Source organism: Pogona vitticeps, chromosome 1, assembly GCF_051106095.1.
Source record: "Pogona vitticeps strain Pit_001003342236 chromosome 1, PviZW2.1, whole genome shotgun sequence".
NCBI lineage: Eukaryota > Metazoa > Chordata > Lepidosauria > Squamata > Agamidae > Pogona > Pogona vitticeps.
In genome coordinates, this window is record NC_135783.1 from 163,240,882 (window position 1) to 163,266,384 (window position 25,503).

General features: G+C 42.4%; 1 protein-coding gene across 1 annotated transcript in view; it reads left to right on the forward strand.

Moving 5' to 3' along the window:
• LOC110070692 (cytochrome P450 2K1) overlaps window positions 1-25,503 on the forward strand; it is a 47,304-nt gene that overhangs the window by 3,095 nt on the left and 18,706 nt on the right. Inside the window, exons 2-4 of the mRNA XM_020778403.3 lie at window positions 4,157-4,319; window positions 5,925-6,074; window positions 7,006-7,166. Coding sequence (XP_020634062.3) covers window positions 4,157-4,319; window positions 5,925-6,074; window positions 7,006-7,166 — 474 coding nt within the window. The remainder of the gene's footprint in view (window positions 1-4,156; window positions 4,320-5,924; window positions 6,075-7,005; window positions 7,167-25,503) is intronic.

Genomic DNA, 25,503 nt, shown 5'->3' on the forward strand with positions numbered 1-25,503 from the left:
CAAAGGGTTGGCTGTAGTGGCCAAGGCTGGAAGTTCAAATACCTGCTTCGCTCTGAAGACACAGACTTGTTGAAATTATCCAGAAGGAATGTGACTTATGCAGTTATGTGCCCTGCCACTTAAGCAGCTTTGCCACTGGCAGAGTGCCCCCAGAAGGAGGGACTGGTAAAGCACTTTGAGTACTTTGCACCTATAAAATCCTGGGAAGGCCTGCCATACATGGAAATAAGAATAAACAGTTTGTGTGTTGTTAGGCAGTGGACATATAGTTGGTAAGCATGCATTGGCTGGGTGTTAGAATAATGGGTAGATGGGTGATTGAATTCTGATTGGTTTGCGTGTTTAGAATGTGGAAGATAAAGTCACAGTTAAGGAAAGAGTCAGCAATTTACTCAGTCAGAGATCTATTTTGAGTATTAGGAGAGACTGCTCTTTCAGAAAGTGTGTATGGAGTCTGTGGCAATAATTGTTCCATAGCCACTGCCTTATGGCTATATCCGTCAATGGAAAAGGCTTCAGGAGTTAACCCTGAGGCAAAATCCAAAGCCGGAGTCCCAGAGGCAGTTCGTGATGTTCTGGCAACTCCTGCGACGTCGCTGGAACCAGTTGTATTAGCTCTTGCCTTTCCATTGGACTATTTTACTGATGTGGAGAGGGGGGATTTGCTGCTTGGTAACAGCCTATCCTCCATATTATTTTACCCAGGCTTCGTGCTCTGGAGAGGACCCTCCAGCTTCGAATACAGCATCAAAATAACAAGGGAAATAGAAGTTACTGGTTATAAGTCTCTGCTTTATTGGCATAGAGCGTGATGCCAGGGGCCACTTCTGACGGTGGGAGAGGTCATTGCACCTCACTAGGTAGCTACCACCTGCCTTAAGGTAGGCAGTCCCCAGCCAGTAAGGTGCTGCCTAACCATGGTCTGCTAACCTCACAAGGTGTGTGGGGGGGGTTAGGGTAAAAGCTGAAAAGCAGATTGATAACTCTGCACCATGCAACAATCATAAGAAAATCTCTGCCCTAAAGTTGGGCACCTGGAATGTTCAGACAATGACCCCTGGCTTTTCTGACTACGGCTTTTCTGATGACCTGCAGGAAATAAACAATGCATGTGAGACAGCTGTCATCTACATAGAACTGAGTAGGCCGCAGATAGACATTGTTGCCCTGCAAGAGACAAAATTGCCAGACTCAGGATCTGTCAAAGAAAAAAAATTCATTCTTCTGGCAGGGAAAACCACTGAACAATACCATGGAATATGGTGTTGGCTTTGTGGTTAAAAATATTCTGCTGAGATCTATTGTTCCACCTACTGAGGGGAGTGAAAGATCATGTCTCTGCAGCTCCACTCATCAGCAGGGTTGGCCACCCTCATTAGTGCATATGCACCAATGCTGTCATCTACATCAGAAGTCAAAGACAAATTCCATGGCAGCTACTATCAAAAAAATCCCTGAGAGAGAGCTGCTGTTCATTCTCAGAGACTTTAATACCAGAGTTGGTGCTGATCACAATTTGTGGCCCACTTGTCTAGGCCATTTTGGCATTGGAAAGATGAACAAAAATGGCCAACACTTGTTGGAATTTTGCTGTTGTTATGGTCTTTGTGTCAGCAGCACATTCTTTAATACGAAGCTTCAACACAGTTTCCTGGAGACATCCAAGATCAAAGCATTGTCATCAGCTCGATTTGATCCCCACTAGACTCTCTAGCCTTCCTAGTATTACGATCACACACAGTTATCAGGGTGCTGACTGCAATACCGATCACTCCCTGGTGTGTAGTAGAGTAAAACTGCGAACAAAGAGATTGTAACACATGAAAAATGAAGGAAGGCCACATATTGACATCAGCAATACTCGCAATCAGAGAAAAATGGAGGAATTTACCCAAGCGCTTGAGGAAACCCTTCCAGGCCTGGCTGCTGCAAATGTACCTGAATGAAGGGAACATTTTGACACTGCCTTGTCCACATTTAGCAAGAAGACCAAAAAGATGGCAGACTGTTTCGAAGCCCATTTGGAGGAGTTGATGCCAGCCATCAAGTTGTTGCCCACTCTGCTGAAGACCTCCAACAACTCATGAATCGTTTTAGCAAGGCCTGCCAAGACTTTGGACTAACTATCAGCCTGAAGAAAACACAGGTCATGGGCTAGGGCATGGATTCACCTCCCTCTATTACCATCTCCACACAAGAATTGGAGGTTGTTCATGACTTTGTGTACCTTGGCTTAACGATCTCTGACACCCTCTCTCTAGATGTCGAGCTGGATAAACACATTGGCAAACCAGCTACCATGTTCTCTAGACTCACAAAGAGAGTATGTCTTAATAAGCTGACGGCATACACCAAGATCCAGGTCTATGGAGCCTGTGTCCTGAGTAGACTCCTGTACTGCAGTGAGTCCTGGACCCTTTGTGCACAGCAGGAGAGGAAGCTGAACACGTTCCATACGCATTGTCTCTGATGCATTCTTGATATGCAGGACAAAGTTCCAAACAGAGTAGTCCTAGAACGAGCTGGAATTTTTAGCATGTATACATTACTGAAACAGTGATATCTGCATTGGCTTGGGCATGTTGTGAGAATGGCTGATGGTCGGATTGCAAAAGATCTCCTGTATGGAGAATTAGTGCAGGGAAATCGCCCCAGAGGGAGACCACAGCTGCAATACAAGGACATCTGCAAGCGGGATCTGAAGGTCTTAGGAATGGACCTCAACAGATGGGAAACCCTGACATCTGAGCATTCAGCCTGGAGGCAGGCGGTGCATCATGGCCTCCCCCAATTTGAAGAAAGCCTTGTCCAGCAGGCAGAGGCAAAGAGGAAGTCACAAAAGCAGCAAAATCAATGAGTTGGACAGGGGACAGATTGTATTTGTCTTCAGTGTGGAAGGGATTGTCACTCTCAAATTGGCCTCCTCAGCCGCACTAGATGCTGTTCCAAGTCCTCCATACATAGCACATTACCATAGTCTTTCGAGACTGAAGGATCCCTAATGAATGGTGGGTAAGGGAGGGGAAGTTTTCCATTTCTTTTTGTTTCTAACACATCAGCAGTGCTTTGAATGGGCTATTTTAAAGTGCTTTTAGAGCATTGCTGATGCACTGTGTGTGTTTGCAACAATTTTAAAAAATGTAAAATGTCTGCTTCATTCCACTGCAAAGATAAGCAGCAAAGTAAATTTCAATTCTCAAAACTGTTAAATTACTTCTACTTCCATACTTTGGAAGTTAAACTGCTTAATGATCTTTAGAAAAGGGAAGCATTCTTTTAGAGACATAGAAGTCTTGATTATGCTAAATAGGGTTGCTTGAGGAACACTGTGATCAATCCTTGCCTATGGATGCAAGGATCACCCCAAATGCTATATCACACCTCAAAGTGACCTTGTTAAGCATCAGCTTGTGATATTTTGAACATCTAGTTGCACCCTAAAATATTTGCTAGAGCTGCTACTGTTGATGTGAGGGGATGCACTGGTGTAGGGCAGTGGTACCCATGATAGTGATGATGACCCAAATCTGATTGGGAAAAAAACTCCTGTGCATATCAGGCACTCACACAGTGTTATTTTCAGTCTTGTTTGCTCCTCTTTTTAAGCCCAGGAGCATAAGCATTTATGTTTGGTACATGACAGAATGCCTACTGGAGAGGCAAAAGACTTCCATGATTACATTAAGGAAACAAGGTTCTAGCCAATGACTGTTCTTTCTAGTAATATGTTTATCAGTGCTGCTTTTATGGCTGTGAATTTTACCTTTATTTGGTATTAGTATCAGCAGAAGCAGAATGTTTGTATTAATTTAGACAAAGTAGAGTTAAAAGTTAGAAAACATTCTTTTAAAAAAAAAGATTCCAAAAAGTCAAAACCTATGACACTCTTTCACATTTTTTCAGGTCAGCCCTGCTAATTCAGAGACAGTTTCTACTCAGTGAAACTTGGAAATATTATCTGGGTTAAAACAAATAGCAGAATTCAATACACAATATAATCCAACAATGTCATATGTAACCTCAGCATCACAAATTTCTCTTCAAACAGAAATTTAGAAGAAATAATATTAGCCTTGGAAATGAGGAAGATTGAAATCTATCTCCATTTCTGATGGCCAGAAGCATGTTTCTGACATTTCCTTCTCTTCAATTCCAGTTGTCCAAACAGTATGGTCCTGTTTTCAGCCTCCAAATGGGATTCCAGAAGATGGTGGTCCTGACTGGGTACGAGACAGTAAAAGAGGCTTTGGTCAACCAGGCTGATGCATTTGCGGAGAGACCCCTCATCCCAATCTTTGAAGAACATGCAAATGGCTATGGTGAAGTCCTTTCTCTCGACAAACCTCTCTTATCATAGCTAGGCCCAAAACCAGCAGGTTAACAAATGGATGTAAACTATTGGCAGCTGGGTGTATGAGAAAGTAATCATGGAATAGAGTGATAGGGGTTTTAATACAGTGGTGCCCTGCATAGCGACGATAATCCGTTCTGAAAAAATCGTCACTATACGGATTCATCGCTATGCAGGGCAGAAAAGCCCATAGGAACACATTAAAACATGTTTAATGCATTCCTATGGGGAAAAACTCACCGTTATGCGAAAATCCTCCATGCGGCTGCCATTTTCACTGCCCAGTAAGCGAGGAAAGGGCGCGAAAACACAGCGGGTGGCCATTTTCTTTACCTGGTGGCTATTTTGGAACAGCTGATCAGCAGTGCGAAAATGGGGCGTTTGAGATGATTGGGGGAAGCGATCGTCCCAAATGCCCCATTTTCGCACAGCTGATTGGCGGGGCCGCACGATCTTCACAAAGGCCCGTCGATCAGCTGTGCGAAAATGGGGCGTTTGCGACGATCGCTTCCCCCCGATTATCGCAAATGGCCCATTTTTGCACAGCTGATCGGCAGGCCTTTGTGAAGATCGCGCGGCCCCGCTGATCAGCTGTGCAAAAATGGGGCGTTTGCCATGATCAGGGGGGAAGCAATCATCGCAAAGCGATTTTTCCCCATAGGGAACATCGCTATGCGATCGCAAAAGCGATCGCAAAATCTTCTTCGCTATGCAGATTCGTCGTTAAACGGGGCACCCGTTAAGTGAGGCACCACTGTATATAGGGGAGGAAAGTAAGCCACAAGAAAGGAACTAAGGGAAGCATTCCCACCATCCGGAGGACTGAAGGAGCTAGCAAAGTGAAAGGTAGGAGTGATTGTAGAAGTCAGATCTGAAGACAACCCTAAAGATGAGCAGGAGGCACCTAGCAGAGGCTATGCATTATAGGTAAAAGAAATGAGAGTTCAGTTTCACAGGGCTTCACAAGGGTAATCAAGAGATGTAGATGGCTGAAATGAACAAACTGGCTTAGTCTTTGAGTGATGGATGGAACTATCCGTGCTCTCACACATTGCTTTCTACAACCTAACTCAGCGATGGCGAGCCTATGGCACACGTGCCACAGCTGGCATGCGGAGCCCTTTCTGCATGTGAGCCATAAGTCGCCAGATTGTTACTTCCCCCCATGCAGCCAAACCTGAGAAGGCGGCTGCAGCCATGGTGCTGGCACTTCAGCAGGCAGATCTAAAGCAGCTGGCGCTGGTGGTGGATCTGGAGTGGGGTCTTGAGGCACTTGGGTGCCTGGGATTCTCTCTTCGGCTGCCACTTCTGGTTCTGCCACCACCACTTCCAGTTCTGCTGCTGCTGCCGCAGCCGCTGCAGCACACCACTCGCTGGTTGTTGTGTGTGGTGTTTCTTCTCCCCCAGGTTGGTCACACAAGCCCAAAAAGGTTCGCCACCAGTGGCCTAGCTCTTTCATTTTCTACGGTATTCAAGACATCACCTTACATATCTGCTTCTCATTATCATTGCAGGGTGGGTGGTGTTCATTTGGTACTAGTTAGAAACTGTGTCATTGACTGTTCTCCTCAAGGTATCCTTTTTTCTCATGGTGAGAACTGGAAAGTGATGCGGCGGTTTGCCTTATCTACACTGCGAGATTATGGAATGGGCAAGAGATCGACAGAAGACAAAATTGTTGAGGAGTGCAATGTCCTGGTAAAGAAGTTTGAATCTTATGAAGGTGAGTGGGTTGATATTTTCTTTTGGAACTCTGTATTATAATCTGCAACAGAATTATATTATAGTGGTTACTCCCATAATAGGAATTTTGAAATATTTATCTGGAAATAATGTATGTTGACACACCTAAATAATTCTTGTGTAACAGTCCTTTTTCATATTTAGTATTTATTTTTTCTTAGCTACTGGAGTTCACCAAAGAGTTTCAAAAGATCAATCTATATTTCATAGAATATAGCAAACTTTTTGTCTGTGTGGACCATGGAAAATTATGGTTTGTTCTGAAAAAAATGGGCATGCTTCAACATTTGATTGTCCTGTTGTGTAACTTGTACTGCGGACAAGGAGCTACTGTTAGGAAAGAATATGAAGAGACACAATTGTTTGTTATAGACAGAGTTGTCAGATAAAGATGCATTTTATTTCCTTGTTTGAGCAGGACATTTTGGAGATTACTCCTTCATGGGGTTGCCATACATCAGCAACCTGATGGCACAAAACAAAGCAAAAGCAAAGTGTGCTGCTTATGTACCACCCCATAGTGCTTCAAGCACTCTCTGGGCGGTTTACAATTTAATTATACAGGCTACACATTGCCCCCCCAGCGAGCTGGGCACTCATTTTACTGACCTCGGAAGGATAGAAGGCTGAGTCAACCTTGAGCCGGCTACCTGGGATTGAACCCCGGGTTGTGAGCACAGTTGTAGCGGTTTAACCACTGTGCCACGAGGCTCTTAAACAAAAGAACAACCTCTTTGAAAATCATGCATATTTGGGAATGGACTTTCCATTTCATTACAAACATGCAAAATTCACATGAGTATACTAACGCTGGTGTCTTCAGTCATTGAGAAGGAAATTTACTAAGGATAAATTACCGATTTTATACCTTCATTTTATCTATATAGTGTTCTCTAATCATTTTTGTATAGGTAGGCCTTTTGAGGCAACCACAATTATGAACGCAGCTGTTGCAAATATTATAGTGTCCATTCTGCTTGGGAAGCAATTTGAATATGAAGATCCCATATTTCAACGCTTACTGCAATTACTCAAAGAAAATATACAGCTTTTTGGAAGCCCCACAGTCATGGTAATTGTACTACTTTTTCTTGAAACATGTTAACAGTTAATCTAGGTGAGGAGAGCAATATAGATGTTACTGTTCAGGATTCATTGAAAAACACAAAATTTGAAAGCTGGCTTCCAATCTAATTTATTACGTTAGGGAACATGGACCTTACTAAAAACTTGGAGAAAAAGCATGTGGAGTTGTCTCGCCAAGAACTGGGTTATTGCAACATGACACAGGTTCTGGATCTGACACTACAGTGCTCCTCTTCAGAGATACTGGTGTCTCATCTTTGCTACAAGTTATGTCCAGTTTTGACAACAGAGCTTTTTGGCATCCAGTGAACCACCAAGTTCTACTCTATCCCCCATGTTGTTCAATTTCTCTTAGAAGGTCCCAGAAGAGACAATTCAAAACATTGGGGGGAGGGTGTCACTGATGTGATTCTACTGCCCTTTGTCACCTAGTACTGAGGAAGCATATCCTTAAATGCTACTGGGCATTGGTAGTGGCTAAGATGAAGGTGAACAAACAAAACTGAATTCAAGACAGAAGAAATGCTGCCACTCAGTAGAAAGTCTGGTTTAGGGATTGGGTTTCATCTTGTTCTGAAATAGGTTACTTTCCTCCTGACAAATCAGGATCATAGTCTTAGAATATTTCTTAAACCTTTCCCATCCTTGTATTCCCTAAATTGCAACAGCAGCAAGAGATGCTTTTGCAAGTGGGTTTCTTTTCTTTTGGTCTTTTTTCTTTTGTGTCATAGCTTCAGTGCTTCCTGATGTGATTGGGCAACGGTCACCCACTCTTTGCTCACCTGGCATCTTGATTAATACAATGAGCTGTACATGTAGCTCCCGTTGAAAAGTACCAGACGTTTCCCTCAAAATATAGCAGCTAATTTACCTAGCTGCTGTGTGGTTTCAACATCATCTAATGTTAGAGGCCTGCTGTGGCTGTTAGTTGCTTTCCAGATCTGACTCAAGGTGTTTAAAAACGAACAATAACTTTAAAGCCCTGAAAGGCTTAGGGCCTGGCTTCCTAAGAGCCCCTCTGTTTCACTGCTAGATAGCTCATTGGTTTAGTTCTCTGGCCGCAGAGGTGGAGATTGGGAGTTTGATTCCCCATGATGCCTCCTTGACATGGGCTAGACTTGATGATCCATTAATAATATTATCATTATTATGAATCTGCACAGGTGTTAAAATCTTCTGGTAAGGTTATATTCATAATGCTGTTGCCTCTAGATTCCTGCTTGACCGACATATGAGAAAAACCCATGTTGCTTTGAAACTGTGAAATTCTGATTATTTTAACAATTTTAATGTTAAGTTTCTTTTTAGAGATGCATGTTAGTAGCCTCAAGCACTCTTGGCAGGATAAAAATGACATATAAAGAACAAATAAATATGATAACCCCAGCCACTCAGTTTAAAGATTTAATAATAACAGGTATCCAAGAAAACAATTGATTAAGCTAAAAGCATTTGATTCCTAAAAGCTACTCCAAACAATTAAAAATTACTAAGCAAGGATGAGCCTTGCAAAATTTGTTGTTTAATCTGGAAATAGCAGCACTAGGGGAAGTGCATTAAACAGTACCAGCAGGGATAAATTCTGGTAGGTAACTGAATGTGATACAGAGACACCAACATCAGAAATAGAAGAGTGTGCTATTATATTCATAATAACAGTAAATAATCTCTTTTTTCTTAGTTTGGCTAGAGGGAGAAGAGGGAGAAAAGAAAAAAGTGATCTTAAAAAAACAGATTTGTTTCATTGTGGGTATTTCTGGATTAGATCCAACTTTTGATTCCTCTTCTCCTGCTGCTGCAATATAGTGAAACAGACCAGACAGATATTTTTCTTGGTGCTTATGCTGCAGTTCTCACTGATCATTTTCCATCAATTGCATGACATTCATCGAATTATGAAGAGACCATAGGTATTTGACACATTTTGCTCAGCTAGCAAATTAATAATTATATATAAAATAATTATATATATATACATGTGAAGGTTTCCTTACTACTCTGAGAATGACATCTATATCATCCTATCTATTGAGGGATGGAGTATGATGGTTCAGCACTACTTCTGGCTTACATTCCTGGACTTATTGCTACTCGTAGCATTGTCATTGTGACTGCTCTCTAGAGTCTTCAAAATTAATACCATCTTTTTCTAGAAGTTCTAGCAGAGAGGTAGCTAGAATGTCAGTCTTCTGAGAGCCAGTCTGCAGGAAAGTTAAAAAAACTTTCTATTGGCTACCCAGAAATATTATTCACAGCACGACCATTAGCTGGTCAACATAAGCCAGATCTGCGGAAACTGAGAAGTACTTGGCAGTTTTCAGTTTTGCCAAAATATAATTGCCCCCCCAGCCCCGGAATAATGACGCGAGACAACAATATGGAATTAATATGGGCCACACTTTATTTAAATAATTCAATCAATTATTGCCAATTATTATAACAAGAAATGGGGGCCTGCTGTAGTGCGGAAACAGGATATGTCGTGGGTATTAAATACCCCTTAAGGATGCCATTGGGCGAGTCCCCGGCCCCAGGTTCCCGCTGGCTTACTGACAGCAAGAACCCGGCTGGCCGCTAACAAACACCCCCAGACCTCCAGACATCTTTAATTGATGACTATTGGTCCGGAAGTGGCCCAGCGCATCTTCCCCACACCGGCCCTGTAATCGTACGATCCGCAGAGCCGAGAGGTCAGATGCGCTGTTGGCTAGCTTGAATTACACATGGGACACACCGAGACAACCTGTTTTTCCGCACTACCCGCCACAGCATACAGACTAGCCTAGCTATGTCTTATGCCCGCCACCAAGCTCCTGGAGCTCAAAAAGCAGGCCCCCTTTAATGTCCTCTAGGAATAAGTCCAGACCTGCCTCAGACAGGTGGACACCATCGCCACGAAAAAGGCTTGTATCACTTGCCGTGATCCTGTGGTGGCTAACCACGGATCCGAGGCCGCCGCTGCAGACACCTCGACAAACCTCTCTGTTAACGCCCCGCCGGGCCTTGTTAACCGCATCATAATTCCGGGCGCCTCGCCAGGCTAACCTCGGTATGATTGTTGACCACACAATTCGCATTCTCGGGTATCTGGTCTTCAACATTTTGAGGTCCCTCAAAATATCTAAGGTCAAAGCCTTACCCGCTGATCCAGGCAGGTCATTGCCTCCCAGATGGATCACCAAAATATCTGGCGGTGATTGGCCAAAGGCTGTCAATCTACCCAGCTGTATCCACCGCATGCCCCTCAGACCACGCCAGGTGATGTGTATGTGGGCCCCAAGGCCTAAATCATTCCCCCACGGGGAAGATACCGCGTAGCGCGCTGCCCAGTAAACGAAACTATGGCCAATGATCACTGCGTGCCTTCGGCCCTCAACCGTCGCGGTACCTGAAACGACACGAACACATCCCCTGCCTACACGTTAGGTAAGGGTCTAATATATCTACGGTAGCTACTAGAAGCGCAGCGGCCCAGCTGTTTAATTTGATCTGTACTATATCCCAGAGCTGCTGCCGTTGATGCTGCGCCTATTCGGAATGAATGAGTGCCAAACTTCATGCCTATAACCCCCACTCTGTCTAAAGCCCTATCAGTCACCTTCCAAAATTGGTATTTGGTTAAAGGTGACCCGTCCGAATGGCTGAAAAAATACCCTGGCAATTGTCCCCGCATCTCCAAAAATTCCTGAACCGCCATCACTGGACAAATTGACCTAATGCTACATTTTCCTAAGACTAGCTGCTTACCCTTGCCCGACTGGTCAACCTTAGATCGCCTAACCGTAATCCTCAAATGACCGTCTCGCAGCAGAACATCTTTCAGCTGCAAGGCCCTGCAAGAGGTGTCTGCTTTACCCATTGCCACCAGCTCGCTAACTCTCAGAGCTCCAAAAAAGGCCACTAACGTGGCAGCCCTAAACAATGAAGTTTCATATTGATCCGTACACAGATTGATCCATTGTTCCCCTAACTGTTCGAGGATAGAAGGAGACATAGGTGTCCTTGAGTCATACACCTGCTCCCTTTCCCTGCTCCAACCCTCTAACATCTTCCTAATTCTAAAATCACCGGAAAAATCCTTAAACCCATTAACTTTTGCAACGAAGGCCAGGGCTGACAACTTGCCCTGTATTGTGCCGGGCGACAACCCTTTCCTGTATAAACTAACTATGAATTGTTGAAGATGCTCCACCGGAATGGGCCAAACCTGCTCCAACTGCATTGTCCGCCGGAACTCCTGAAACTCAACCCTTGCGGCGAAGTAACCCTTTCTAGTCCGTGGAGCCAAAGCCATACCTATTGCTTTAGATGCTTCTTCACGCCAATCTCCCAAACCTCCTCTGGAAGAATCTCTGGCAGATCTCTGGCCTCTGGGGCAAGCTCCCTGAAGCGTTCGATCTGTTGGCGTGAAAGAGCATCAGCAATACTGTTGTCAACACCAGGAACATGCTGGGCATGCACTAGCACGTTAAACTGCAGTGCCCTCAGGGTACATGCCCTAACCAGGTCCATAACCCTTTCTGAATGCGAAGTCAAAGTGTTGATGATGGAAATAACCGCTTGGTTGTCACACCAAAAAACGTACTACTGCATTGGACCATTCTTCCGCCCAGAGCCACAAGGCTCCTACTATCGGAAAAAATTCTAAAAATGTCAAATCCCTAGTGATACCTGCACTATGCCAGGCCTCGGGCCATGTACCGGCACACCATCTTCCTCGAAAGTAAATCCCGAAACCAATTGCCCCGGCAGCATCGGAATTCACTTGGAATTCCGCTTGTAACCTAATTTCTGACCTCCAGAAAGAAATACCATTGAAATTCTCAAGGAATTGCAACCAGGTTCTAAGGTCCTCCTTCATTCCTTTGGTTAGCCTAGTTCTATGCATGGGGCATTTTAGGCCAGCCATGGCACCACACAGCCGCCTTAAGAAGGCACGGCCGGGGGCCACAACCCGGCAAGCAAAATTTAAATGTCCAACCAACTCCTGAAGCTCCTTAAGAGTCACCTTTTTCTTATCCAGGAGATTAGTCACTCTATTTACAAGATCCTTTAACTTATCCGGAGGTAACTTGGACATCTGTTGCTCTGTATCCAACAGAATTCCCAAAAAGGTAGGGGACGTAGCCGGTCCCTCAGTTTTCTCCTCAGCAAGTGGCAGACCCAGCTCCATTGCTAAGGCTTGAAACGCCTCTAGAATCATCCTACACCTACCCGAATTTGCCCTACCACAAAACAGAAAATCATCGAGGTAATGGGCTGTAGAGTTACAGCCCGCCCGCTGCCTGATTTTCCACTCTATGAAAGCGCTAAATTTTTCAAACACAGCGCACGATATCGAGCAGCCCATAGGTAACGCTCTATCTACATAGTAAGACCCCTGGAACTGAAAACCTAACAAATTGAAATCAAAAGGGTGAACTGGCAGAATTCGAAATGCCGATTTGATATCACATTTTGCCAGCTCCACCCCCACCCCGCAGGCCCGGATCATATTAACGGCCTCATCAAATGACGTATACCTTATGGTACACAGTTCCTGAGGGATGGCATCATTGACAGATGCCCCTTCAGGAAATGACAAGTGGTGAATCAATCTATATTCCCCCGGGGCCTTCTTCGGCACTATACCTAATGGGGAAATTCTCAAATTGGCCATAGGCGGTTTTACAAAAGGGCCGAGTACCCTGCCCTCTTTTACCTCCTTCTCAATATTCTTTTGAACAACGTTCTCCAAACCCTTCACTGATCGTAGATTTTTAGCAAAATAGGCTTTCCTTTCACCTAACGCAGGGATCCTAAATCCAAATCGGAAACCCTGCTGTAAATATTCCGCGTCCGCTCTTCGCGGATAACGCAACAACCAGGCCTCTAAAATATTAATTTTGATTGGGGTTGGTCCCCTTACCAGAGGGACCACCGCTCCCACCGGGTTTCTTTCCACCGGCAGCTCCCCTGTTTTGGCGTTGTGCTCCGGCTTTGAAACACGAGGAATTGGGGTGTTTACCCCCACATGTAATGCATTCGTGTTTGAATTTACATGGGTTCCTGGCACAATAACCCCTGGAGTTATATTCAAAACAGGGCAAACGGGGTTGAACCGCCTGCCCCGCTCCCAAGCGGGGTGTAATATTAGCATTCACCTTCCTGTTCAAATGGCTGCTATCAAATCTATCTCCTGGAATGGGCCTGGCTGGCGTCATATACTGCAACCACAATCCCGGCTGAGGCTCCTCCCAGTGCAAATTGGGCTGGATGGCACTCCTCATCCTGAAGGCCTGGTCATATAAGAGCCAGGCCTGACCCGCAAAATCTGTGTAAGCCCTATAAATTATGTCGAAATACTGCAAGAGTGAGTAAGCTCTCCAAGGTTGTGCATTTACCAGGACTCCCGCATAGATGATGAAACCAGGCACCCAATTCGCCCAGGTCCTGTCTGGCTTCTTCCTCCTACGCTTCTCCTTCTCTTTTTCATCCTCTTTGTCAACATCTTTACTATCCACTTCCCGGTTCAACAGACTAAAGAAATCAACATATTCGCCTTGCCAAATCTTCTCTTTAACCGCTGGGGTCAAATGGTCCCCAAGCGGCATATAATAATCCCCATACGGCATCGCCGCAATGGGTACGGAATTATATCCTGTGTTAGGCACAGCTGGGTGTTGCCACGTGTTTGTGCCCTGTCCCATGCCAGATGTGCTAGGCATCACTGGAGCCGTGTAAGGCGTACTCCATCCGCATAACTGCGGGTTGGGAGGTGGCCAATATAAGGTCGGCCACCCCATAAATTGAGAATTGTATGCTGTGGGTGCAACTTGTGTGTGTGCAGCGCCCGGCCATGGCCAGACGGCTTGGGATGGTAGAGAGCTGAAAGCCGAGGCCGACTCACCTGATGCCGACCCAGACGTACTAGGGGCATCCCCCAGGTGGCTTGTGGTAGCGCTCGGCCCCTCTGAAAGGAAGCCTTCCGTCTGCAATTCGACCTCTGGGTTCATCAATTCAGGCGCAGCCGCCTTCCCTCGTTTCAGTCTAGGTGGAACCTTATTCGCAGATGAAGGCCCCTCCTCTGCCTCCTGTTCATCTCCCGCTGGAACCTGCAGTGACTCTAAAACATCACAACGTTGCATCAACTCTTGAGCCAGGGCTGCCAGATTAGCCTTCCGCTTACCCTTAGTTTCCCTAGCTGATTTACGAGGTACCACGCTCAACGTTGGCACCTTTTGGACTGACTTCTGTGCCTCAAGAGCTAAAATCTTATCTTGTAGCTCCTGCCATATCGGCCAGGATTCCTCGTCAGAAGATGATTGTTGAGGCGAAACCTGGGGAGCAGGTCTCTTTTTCGCTGGAGCCTTGCCCTTGCTGGGGCCACTCCCCTTTTTGGGCCCCATTGCTCCCTAGTATACTAATACCCTGTCGCAGACTCGCAGTTTGTCTTGTCTTTGCTTTTATTTTCTCTTGGTATTAATGCTATCTCTGTTTAACAATATTAATTTGTAATTAATATTATTTATTATTTATTTTATTTTTATTTTTATTTTTATTTTTGTAATTTTTGTTTTTAAATTTTATTTATTTATGTATCTAATTATCTATTTATTTATTTATTTATTTATTTATATTGTATTTATGTACTTATCTCTTATTTCCGTTCCCAATTAGTACCTTATCCTTATTTGATTTTTTTTTCTTTTTTTTTCTTTTTTTTTTGGAATAGAATGGATAATTTGTTTATTCCTTCCTGTTACTCGTTGACTTTCAAGGTGTTATTTGCAGCTATTATCGTTATGAATTATGTGTATTGTCCTCAAATTTGTACGCCCCCCTTTTTTTTCTTTTCTTTTTTTTTTGATAAAATCGAATTTTTACTGTAAATTAATTATTTATATATTAGCTATGAATTCGGCCGAACTGGTTCTCACATTAACTGACGTCACTCCCTTCCAACCTCTCCTTATGAATGAACTTCAAAGGCTACTGCCTCAAAAGTCCACACACTAAATTCAATATAAACCTTATTTATTTATTTATTTATTTATTTATTTATTTATTTATTTATTTAATGTAAACAAACATTACAATGAATTATGAGTCCAAATTGCCAATCAAAGTTATTATATCATCAATCAACAGGTCCGACTTTAAATGGATACTGAATGATATCTAAATATATCTATATATACTGACAGAGGTGCGGCGTTACCAGACTACGCCAGGGGGCGTAATGGTGAAATGAACTGCTCAGAGATGAAACCAAACAGACACTGTTGTAGTGTTGATAGTATTATTTACATTAAAGTCCATATATACAGGGGTAAATACAACTTCTCTTGGTCTTTATACAGTCCTGGTCATTCACAGTAGTTCTTCAGTTTGCAATGGTAAATTTACAGTTCCAGTAACCAAATATTGTTACCAATGTAAATAGTTCAGCATCCACAAAGTCTTCTCCTCTCACCACGGAGATAGTCTTCCTCCAGGATCTTCTCCTTGCAATGCAGCAAGTCTTCATCCAGCGATGCAGTATATACAGCTCTCAACAACACGACCACCAGCAACACAACAATCCAACTATCCAAACTACCCAAACTACCCAACTATCCAACAATTTGTGTCTGCAAGCTTGGCTAGTTTTATTCTTGGTTGAACCAATCAAATTGGTTGTCCCACAGCTGTCTTAATTAACTCAGCTGTGTTACTTTGTTACATGTTGCTTAACTAAATCCTGATCCTGTAACAACTTATCCACTGAATTGCGATGAACAATTCCTAAGGTTGACTTTGAGACCTGTCAATCTCCTCCAATTGTTTATAGCAATTCTGTAACATATCTACTTACATTGTACATTGCTTCTTGCATATACAGAGTTCTTTTTTACATTCACATATACATTATATCATTCCCAACATTTCACATGCTTTGTTATGTTTAGTTGGCCCCAATACTTTTGTCAAACAATCAGCTTTATTATTTTCTGTTCCACAGTATACCAGTTCAATTAACCCATTTTCTATGCTTTGTTTAACATTTTGGTATCTGATATCCGTGTGTTTAGATCTGCTTCTTACATTTGGTGAGTTCGCCATCTGTATGACAGCTTGATTATCTTCAAAAACTTTAATTTGTGATTTTATATTCAATCCCAGATCTTGTGTCAATTGTTTATAGAAAACTAGATCTGTACATAATTCAGATAATGCTGCATACTCAGATTCGGCAGAAGACAACGATATAAATTTCTGTCTAGCTGTCTTCCAGCTTATCAAACTTCCTCCCAAATGCACTGTCATGCCTGATGTTGATCTTCTGGTTATCAAATCACTACCATAATTTGCATCGGCATAAGCAGTAATAGACAGTTCTCCTTCTGGTTCTAAATTTAGCTTTTTATTTTGTGCCTCCTTTAAATACCTAAGTACTCTTTTTGCTGATTGCCAGTGCCTTTCATTCGGTTTGCTCACATTCCTAGATAGCAAGTTTACAGCTATAGAGATATCTGGCCTTGACCATCTGCTCAAATATAGTAAGCTGCCTATCAGTGACCTATATATATCCATATCACATTCTGGGCCATTAATATCTTCTTTCTCGAACTCTATGTTCATAGGAGTTGCTGCACCTTTACAATCCTCCATCTTATATTGTTTTAGGAGTTTTAATATTTTGCTCTTTTGGGCTATTTTAAATCCTTTCTCACTTCTCTCTATTTCTACTCCCAAGTAATTACTTATTTCTCCTAAATCTCTCAATTTGTAATGTCTTTTTAACATTTGGATTGTTTCTTCAGCCTCTTTCTTATCTTTGGTAAATATGGCTAAATCGTCCACAAATACTAATATTATAGCTTGTGTTGTCTCATTTATAAATAAACAAGGGTCTGCCTTTCCTTGCACAAAACCATTATCTTTTAAAGTTTTGGTTAAATGTTGGTTCCATTCATGGCCACTTTGTCTGAGACCATATAAACTCTTTTTCAACATCCAGCATTTACCCTCATTTTCAATTCCTGGTGGTATTTCCATATAAATTGTGTGTTTCAGGTCAGCATATAAATAGGCTGTTTCTATATCAACATGCCTGGTCATGAGATTATGCTTGGCTGCATAAGTTAAAGCAAATCTCAATGTCTCTGGTCTTAGAGCCGGTGCAAAAACTTGATCATAGTCGTTTGATGTTTGTGCATACCCTTTTGCTACTAACCTTGCTCTATACCTCACATTACCATTGGCATCCACCTTCCTTTTAAATACCCATCTGGAACCAATTACTTTTGATTTTTCAGGCAGTTTCACCTCCTCATAAACTTTCAGTTGTTTTAATGAATTTAACTCTTTATCCATTGCCTCTTTCCATTTTATTTGTTCCTTCTCAGGCATATTGCATATGTCATCATATGTCTCTGGTTCAGCCACATTGAGACAGTAATAGGTCTCAGGCTTGTACCTGTCTGGAGTTCTTCTCTCTCTGCTAGACCTCCTAGGTAATTCCCTGTCCTCCTCGAGAGTTTCCCTCTCTTCTGAGTTGGATGGAATTTCTTTGTCAGATTGCATTTCCTCATGTTCTACTTCTCTTTTTATTTCTTGCTCTGTTTGAGAGTCACTATCCTCTCCACTATCCTCACTCCTTTCAGACAATTTAATTATTGTTTCTGGGGGTTTACATATTTTGTCCCAGTTACTGTGCTCGTTAAATGAAGCACTGCTACTTATGACAAGTTTGTTGGTATTTGGCAACCCAAACCTAAATGCTCTCCTATTTTGTTGATATCCAAGGAAATACATCAATCTGGCTTTCTTATCTCCTTTTCTCCTTATTTCTTTTGGGATGTGAACCCATGCAGGAGATCCAAAAACGTGTAAAAATTTTAAATTTGGTTTTCTCCCAGTCCAAACTGTGTAAGGTATGTTGTTTATTCCATTGTGCCAAAGAATATTAATATAAAAATTCGCGCACAGTATAGCTTCACCCCAATATTTCTCTGATAGCTTACTCCCCCTAATCATTGCCTCAGCCATATTCTGCAGAGTTTGGCCCCTTCTTTTAATAAAGGCATTCTGAGTAGGTGTATAGGGAGCAGCTCTCCTGTGAGTAATGCCATTTTTCCTTAATATTGCTTGAAATTTGGCATTTGTAAACTCTGTTCCATTGTCAGTTTGTACCACCTTAACCTTTTTCCCTGTTTTGTGCTCTACAAATTTGAGCCATTTTTCAAACTCTACATGTACTGCACTTTTATCTTTCATAAGATAACAATATCCAAACCTGGACTTTTGGTCTTGGATAGAAAGAATGTATCTAGCTCCTCCTAATGATGCACTTTTGGGTCCAATAACATCAACTGACACCAAATCTAATATATTTTTCACTTGTACATCACTATGTTTCATTATAGGAGCTTTCTTACTCTTGGCTAATTGGCATGCTTGACAATTTACATATTCATTACATTGTTTTAAATTAACTCCTACTGAGTTTTCAATTGTTTTTCTAAGTGTTTTGTAGTTTGCATGTCCTAGCCTTTGATGCCATAAATGAATACAATCTTTGTGTATACATTTGTTTTCATAGACATTGTTAGCCCTAGTACAGTTTAGTCTATATAAATTGTTTCTAACATAGCAATTCAATTTTTCATTGTTCTTGCTAGTTATTATACATTTCTCCTCATAGAAAGTGCTAACAAACCCATTCTTTGCTAATGAACTCACAGAAAGTAAATTATGCTTCAATTTTGGAACATGTAAAACATCTATTGGTTTAGCTATATAAGGCAATTTGACTTTACCTCTTCCCAGTACCTTAGCACTAATACCATTTGCTAAGCATACTTGTTGGTTGGATACAGGTTGGTAGTTAAATATTAGCTTTTTGTTCTTACACATGCTGGCAGTTGCTCCAGAGTCGACAATCCACTCTTCTTCCTGTTCAGAGTTATACATTTCCTCAGTCAGGCTTAGTGTTTCTCTCTTGCGTCTGGTTTGTTTTTCTTTTTCTTTCTTAAATTTACAATCTTTCATCAGATGTTTTCTTGAGCCACAGGAAAAATAGCGTTTTCCAGAATAAATGCTCGCAGCTGTGTCCCCCTCCTCCTCACTTTCCTTCAGCTTATCACGGTGATTAGTGAGTTTGGAGTCTCGGAGTTGTTTGTTATCTTTTCTCTTTTGTTCTTCTTCCAACAGTTTGCCCGTTATATTAATTACTGTTAGCTCTGCTTGAGGAAGAATTTCTAAATTGGTCACCAGCTGATCATATGACTCATCTAATGAAGACAGGATAATAAATGCTTCCTGCATTTCTGTAAATGTGATGTTCTTTTCTCTTAAGTCCATCAACATTGACTTCATTGCCTCTAAATGTCGAAGCATACACCCTACAGCTTGCAGTCTAGTTCAAAAAAGTTTTCTGGCAATTTGTATCTGGCTTCCAACGTTATCTCTTACGAAGAGTCTCCTTAAATCCTCCCATGCCTGCTTTGCTGAGTTTTGGCCTCTCAGGTGGATAAGAAGATGGTCTTCTAGAGTTAACCCAATAATAGCCAGTGCTTTAAAATTTAGTGCTCTTTTTTCTTCATCTAGTACTGCTGGGGGATTTTCTACAATGTCCCACAATGCTTCCTTTTGCAATAGCAACTGAACCTTCTGCTGCCAAGTTGAATAATTCTCCCCATTCAACTTTTTTATGCACAGTCCAGCCATAGACATTTCGTTGGCCATTTTTACCACAGACTGTAGACCACACTACTTGGCTCTCTCTGGTCAGCAGTTTCTTCAATAACTTCTTAAATTTATACCTGGATGCAGTCTGGTGCGCTGTCTGGGCCCATAACCAATTGAACGAGGTGCGGCGTTACCAGACTACGCCAGGGGGCGTAATGGTGAAATGAACTGCTCAGAGATGAAACCAAACAGACACTGTTGTAGTGTTGATAGTATTATTTACATTAAAGTCCATATATACAGGGGTAAATACAACTTCTCTTGGTCTTTATACAGTCCTGGTCATTCACAGTAGTTCTTCAGTTTGCAATGGTAAATTTACAGTTCCAGTAACCAAATATTGTTACCAATGTAAATAGTTCAGCATCCACAAAGTCTTCTCCTCTCACCACGGAGATAGTCTTCCTCCAGGATCTTCTCCTTGCAATGCAGCAAGTCTTCATCCAGCGATGCAGTATATACAGCTCTCAACAACACAACAATCCAACTATCCAAACTACCCAACTATCCAACAATTTGTGTCTGCAAGCTTGGCTAGTTTTATTCTTGGTTGAACCAATCAAATTGGTTGTCCCACAGCTGTCTTAATTAACTCAGCTGTGTTACTTTGTTACATGTTGCTTAACTAAATCCTGATCCTGTAACAACTTATCCACTGAATTGCGATGAACAATTCCTAAGGTTGACTTTGAGACCTGTCATATACTTCTGCCTTTTATCCACAATGTTAATTATTAACAAAACAAGAACTGTTGTTCTCCCCCGTCCTTAAAAGTAGCTTGAACTAAACTGCATGCGATAAATCTTAAAATTCAATTAACCTTGTCTTAACTGTATATACTTATTGTATGATTTCAATTTTTTTTTAACAATGTAAAATGGCCGCCGCTGGTATCCTACCAAACCCTCCAGCAACGGTCAGCACACAAAATGGCGGCAGGCAAAAAAGGTGGGAAAATGAAGAAAAAACAGTAAATATGTAAGGACAACGATGCAAGAGAAAAAACACTACTTCCCCTCCAAAAGCAAAAGGAATCAACAAAGCCCAGGCTACGGATGATAGGAAATTATAGCAAATTACCCAAATAAACAAACGCCCGACTGAATAAACAACACTTCCCCCCCCCAACAGAACCGACCAACGATGAAAATAAAACAAAAGCCCGGTATTAACTGAAGGGAATTGATGAAACTTGCCTAATAGCAGCAGAAATTAAATGAAAAAAGGAAAAGCCCCCGCCGCTTCCCAACTCAATCGCCCCTGCAAACGCTTCCCAAAGTACCCACTAAATGCGGAAAATAACAAGCAAAGACAAAGGGAACTGAAAAAACAATAATAACAAGGGAGGGAGCGAACGCTGCCCTCCCAAATACACTCAAACCACGGAGTTGTAAAAGCACTGCTTGCAATCTCGCAACCGCTCGCCCACTCAGCTCGCGCGAGTCCCTTCCTGCTGCGATGCCCGAACAGGAAAGAGGGCGAGTAGAGGGGAGCGCTCGCTTAAATAAACGCGCTCCCCCTCCCAACAAGAACACGTGGCTACCAACGGTCTCGCGCCATCTGGGGACGTTGGGGCAAAGACCAGCCACACCGTTTCAGGGCGCAAGCGCCCGTCCGGCGGCAAAACCATTCTAAACATATTTTGCTATCAGCATAACAATTTCTTCATAAATGGTTGGTGACAAGTATGATTGCTTACCTCCTCCAGGCTTGCCAAATTCTTTAAGATGATCCATCAGAAATGGATCAAATTGTGCAATCAGTTTCGTTGCCTTAAAAAAAATTCCATTATGCTTGGATCCTATGATCTCTTCACTACCCCTAAAGTCAGGACTCTCTCAGGTAAAAAAATTGTTACAACCATAACATGCCACAGTACTTCATTTCAGGTATTTCTTCTTTTCCTCCACTTGTTTTTCCAACTCCTGTCAACATGAGATTTTCTACGTTGAAAACTGAACTTCAGCAAAGAATCTCTGTGGCCTTGGCTTTGTTCATGAGTTTTTCTTTTTCCTGCTGTTTTTTTTTTCTTCCCTCTGATCGTTAAAGTCATCCTTACGGGAACAGGAAAACCTGTCACACCCTCTGGACATCAAAATACAATAAAAGCAATAAACACCAGATTTTGATGGGCTGTGCAGGTGCCACTTTCTGAAATGCTGCTCAGCATTGTCATGAGTAGTGTAAACATGGAATTTTTGAAATAGCAACAGTGCCCATTGAATAACAATGGTGTCAAGATTCTGGGTAGGAATCAATCATTTTTGTTTTGACACATCACAGCTACTTTTGACCAAAAGGACACATGCTGCTCTCTTAAAGAAAGCCACATGACTGGGCCCAGATCACAAGATGGTGCTTCACTGTCCATGTCTAAAGTATCTGTAGGATGTGATGTTCCATCACCTTCAATATCTTGATTGGATATGTTACTCTCATTTTCTGTAGATGTACTTGGAAGTAGGGGTGGTTCCTCAGAAGGGAATCTGGAACTGGTCCTTCATCATTAGCTTCTATGTTTTCCATTGTTAAAGAAAAATGTGTAAGGCACTTTGTCTTTACCAAGACAGCAGCATTTCTTTCATTTCTTTCTTTGGAAACCTTTCTCTTTAGAGCACCTGGCAGCTAAATTTTCCATGGTATACTGGTTCTTTTGTATGAGAGTATAATCTGAGGTCATTGTGAGGTTACAGTTACACATACATACACACACACAATCGTAGGTTACCTTTCTCAAGGGTATAAACTTTGTGTGGTTTAGCCACCAACATTTCTTTAAAATTTATACCCTGGGAAGGAAGGAGACATTTTATGCTTGTGCACAATTTGCAAAAAGGAAGGAGAATTATAGCAGTTTGCAAAAGACCAGATCTTTGCACTCCTCACCTGAAGAAAAGATCTGGAGTGGGTCTCCACTTCCTTCCAGCTAAGTGGAAGGAATGAGGAGATCTCCTCCAGATCTTTGCTTCAGCCAAAGAGAGCAAAAATCTGGTCTCCTTCCTTTTGCAAACTCTGTGGGGCCCTCCCCTTCCCTTGAGGCCCTAAGCATTGCTTAGTTTACTTGATGATTAATCCAGGCAATTTTATAGATTATTGCAAGCAAAGTTTTGTTTGCATTCTTGAAGCTTTGTTTCCCAATATAAAGTTTAATTTAAAAAAAAACTAGTTTTAAAATTATTATTCTTTTGTATAAAGGATGGTCCCTTCTGAAAGGCTCCCCCTGAGGTAATGGCCCATGTGAGCACAACCAAACCTCCCTAATGAGAGTATGGCGTTTGGTCAGGGAGTCTCTTTTTATTTTTTATTAAGAAAATAAAGATTCATAGAAACTGTTGTTTTCCTTAAGTAGTAACATAATAACATGTTCAAAGTTCATAGTAGTTAAATAAAGCAGTTATTTCTGATTAAAAATAAGAAGCTCTAAAATCTAAGCTGTGGTGGGCTAATCCCACCCCTCCTTCTCCTTACCATTCTATATTCTGTAAACATCCAGCTACATAACTCAATCCACCATCAATCCTTCTTAGCTTGGCATAAGCTAAGAGAGAGCTCTCAACATCCCTTCTCCTCCATCTTTTCTACACCCCTTGGACCTCCTTCTTCATGGCTGTAAACCAATTAACTCAAGGAGGCATAACTGCTCACTCCGCCTCCAATTCTCACGGAGATGCAGATAGGTTATCTCCTTCCCAATTACAGTAGACTGGAATTTGTTGGATCTTCGCACTGGGCCTCCTCGACCTTGCACGCTTATCAGGATTTCACTCTGTACCAGCCTAGCTGCAAATTAGGAAAAACAGTCTCTCAGCCTTTACCACATTCCAGTGTCATCAACTCATTTCACTTTGAAACCTAACAGACTCCATTTTCTCTCATCCTCAATGACTACAAATCCCACTCTCCTTCATTATCATCACAGCCCACTTTGGCTCATTTATAAATCTAGCAGTCCCTGGAGTTCACTTACTTTCATGTTTCCAAATAAGAGTTAAAAATGGTAATTTCTGAGTTCAACACTTTTTTACAACAATGACTGGCCAAGACTGCCCATTGCCCAGCCAGCCCGGAATAATGAGGCAACACACACAAAGTGGATATAAAATAGGACCACACTTTATTGAACTCAAGGAAAATAATCATCCCTTTTCAAAGTAGAGGAGGGTGCTATAGTAGTGCAGAAACATGATCTGTATCTGGGGCCGGCCTTGCCCTAGACCCAGACTTTCTCATGGTGAATTCCCATAAACTTGGGTTATCCACTGAGCGGAGGCTGCCAGAGGCACCTGACTCTAAGTGGTCTGTGCCCAGGGAAGCCCCTTTTGTCTATCTCCTGGCGCAGAAGCCTCATGGTCTTCAACTCCAGGATGTGTTACAGCCCCTGCTAGGTGCCATAATTCATCTAAAAAACACATGCCTTCCGCACTACCCGCCAGTGTGACTGACAGTTGAAATAACAATGAACCTTCCAATGGACAAAAAAAGTAAAAGGTAAAGGTTCCCCTTGACATTTTCAGTCCAGTCATGTCCGACTCTAGGGGGAGGTGCTCATCCAATTTTCAAGCCGTAGAGCCAGCGCTTGTCCGAAGACAGTTTCCATTATCACGTGGCCAGCGTGACTAGGGAACACCGTTTTACCTTCCCACTGAGATGGTACCTATTTATCTACTCGTATTTGCATACTTTCGAACTGCTAGGTTGGCAAGGAGTTGGGACAAAGCGACGGGAGCTCACTCCGTTGTGTGGATTCACTCTTACAACTGCTGGTCTTCTGACTCTACAGCACAGGCTTCTGCAGTTTAGTCTGCAGTGCCACCACGTCACGCTCCAACAGACAAATTTGGCAATAAATGAAAATAAGAATAGGATGGGCGGAAACACACTTGTACCTAAGTGAGCCAATTACAGCTACAGTTCAAAAATTCCCATCTGGCCCTGGAGTGACCAGCTACACTCATTCTTATAAAGGCTGGGAGGGTGGATGGGCATTCTAGGGAGAAGAGGCTGAGGTGACCTCCTCTTTTAAAAGTAAGCTTCGGCTCACCCCTGCCAGCCACTGTACCTTTGTCTGTGTGCACCCTATCTGGGTTGTCAGGCAAAGCTCTCCCATTCTTGCAGCCACAGCTGCAGAAGGAGCCATGGATATTCAGATGGAAGCGCTCTGAGTATACAATTACATAAAGCATGTACAGACACAAGTTCTTGCTCTCTCACACACGTACACACTGCCACTTGCACAGGCTTAAAGATGCAGAGACGAATGAGAGGAGGACAGCTATCCACTTCAAGACACACACACAAATGGGGAGGGGGCAGAATCTCCCAACCAAGCCCTTTTAATATATCTAATTGACAGCACTAATTAGTGTCTGGGAAGGACTGTAAGAAGAGAGGAGGGGGGAAAGGGAGAAGGAAGAGGAAAATAAGGTAAAGGAGAAAGACGAGTAAAAAAGAGAAAGAGTAAAAAATTCTCAACAAACTGGCCATGCCTCTCACCAGCTCAGCACTATTTTTATCAGTAGTACATAACATGTAAAACATAACAAAAGCCTAGTTATACACTACAACAATAGGATCTGTGAATCTGTTGTAAGCATGTGCATAACACATT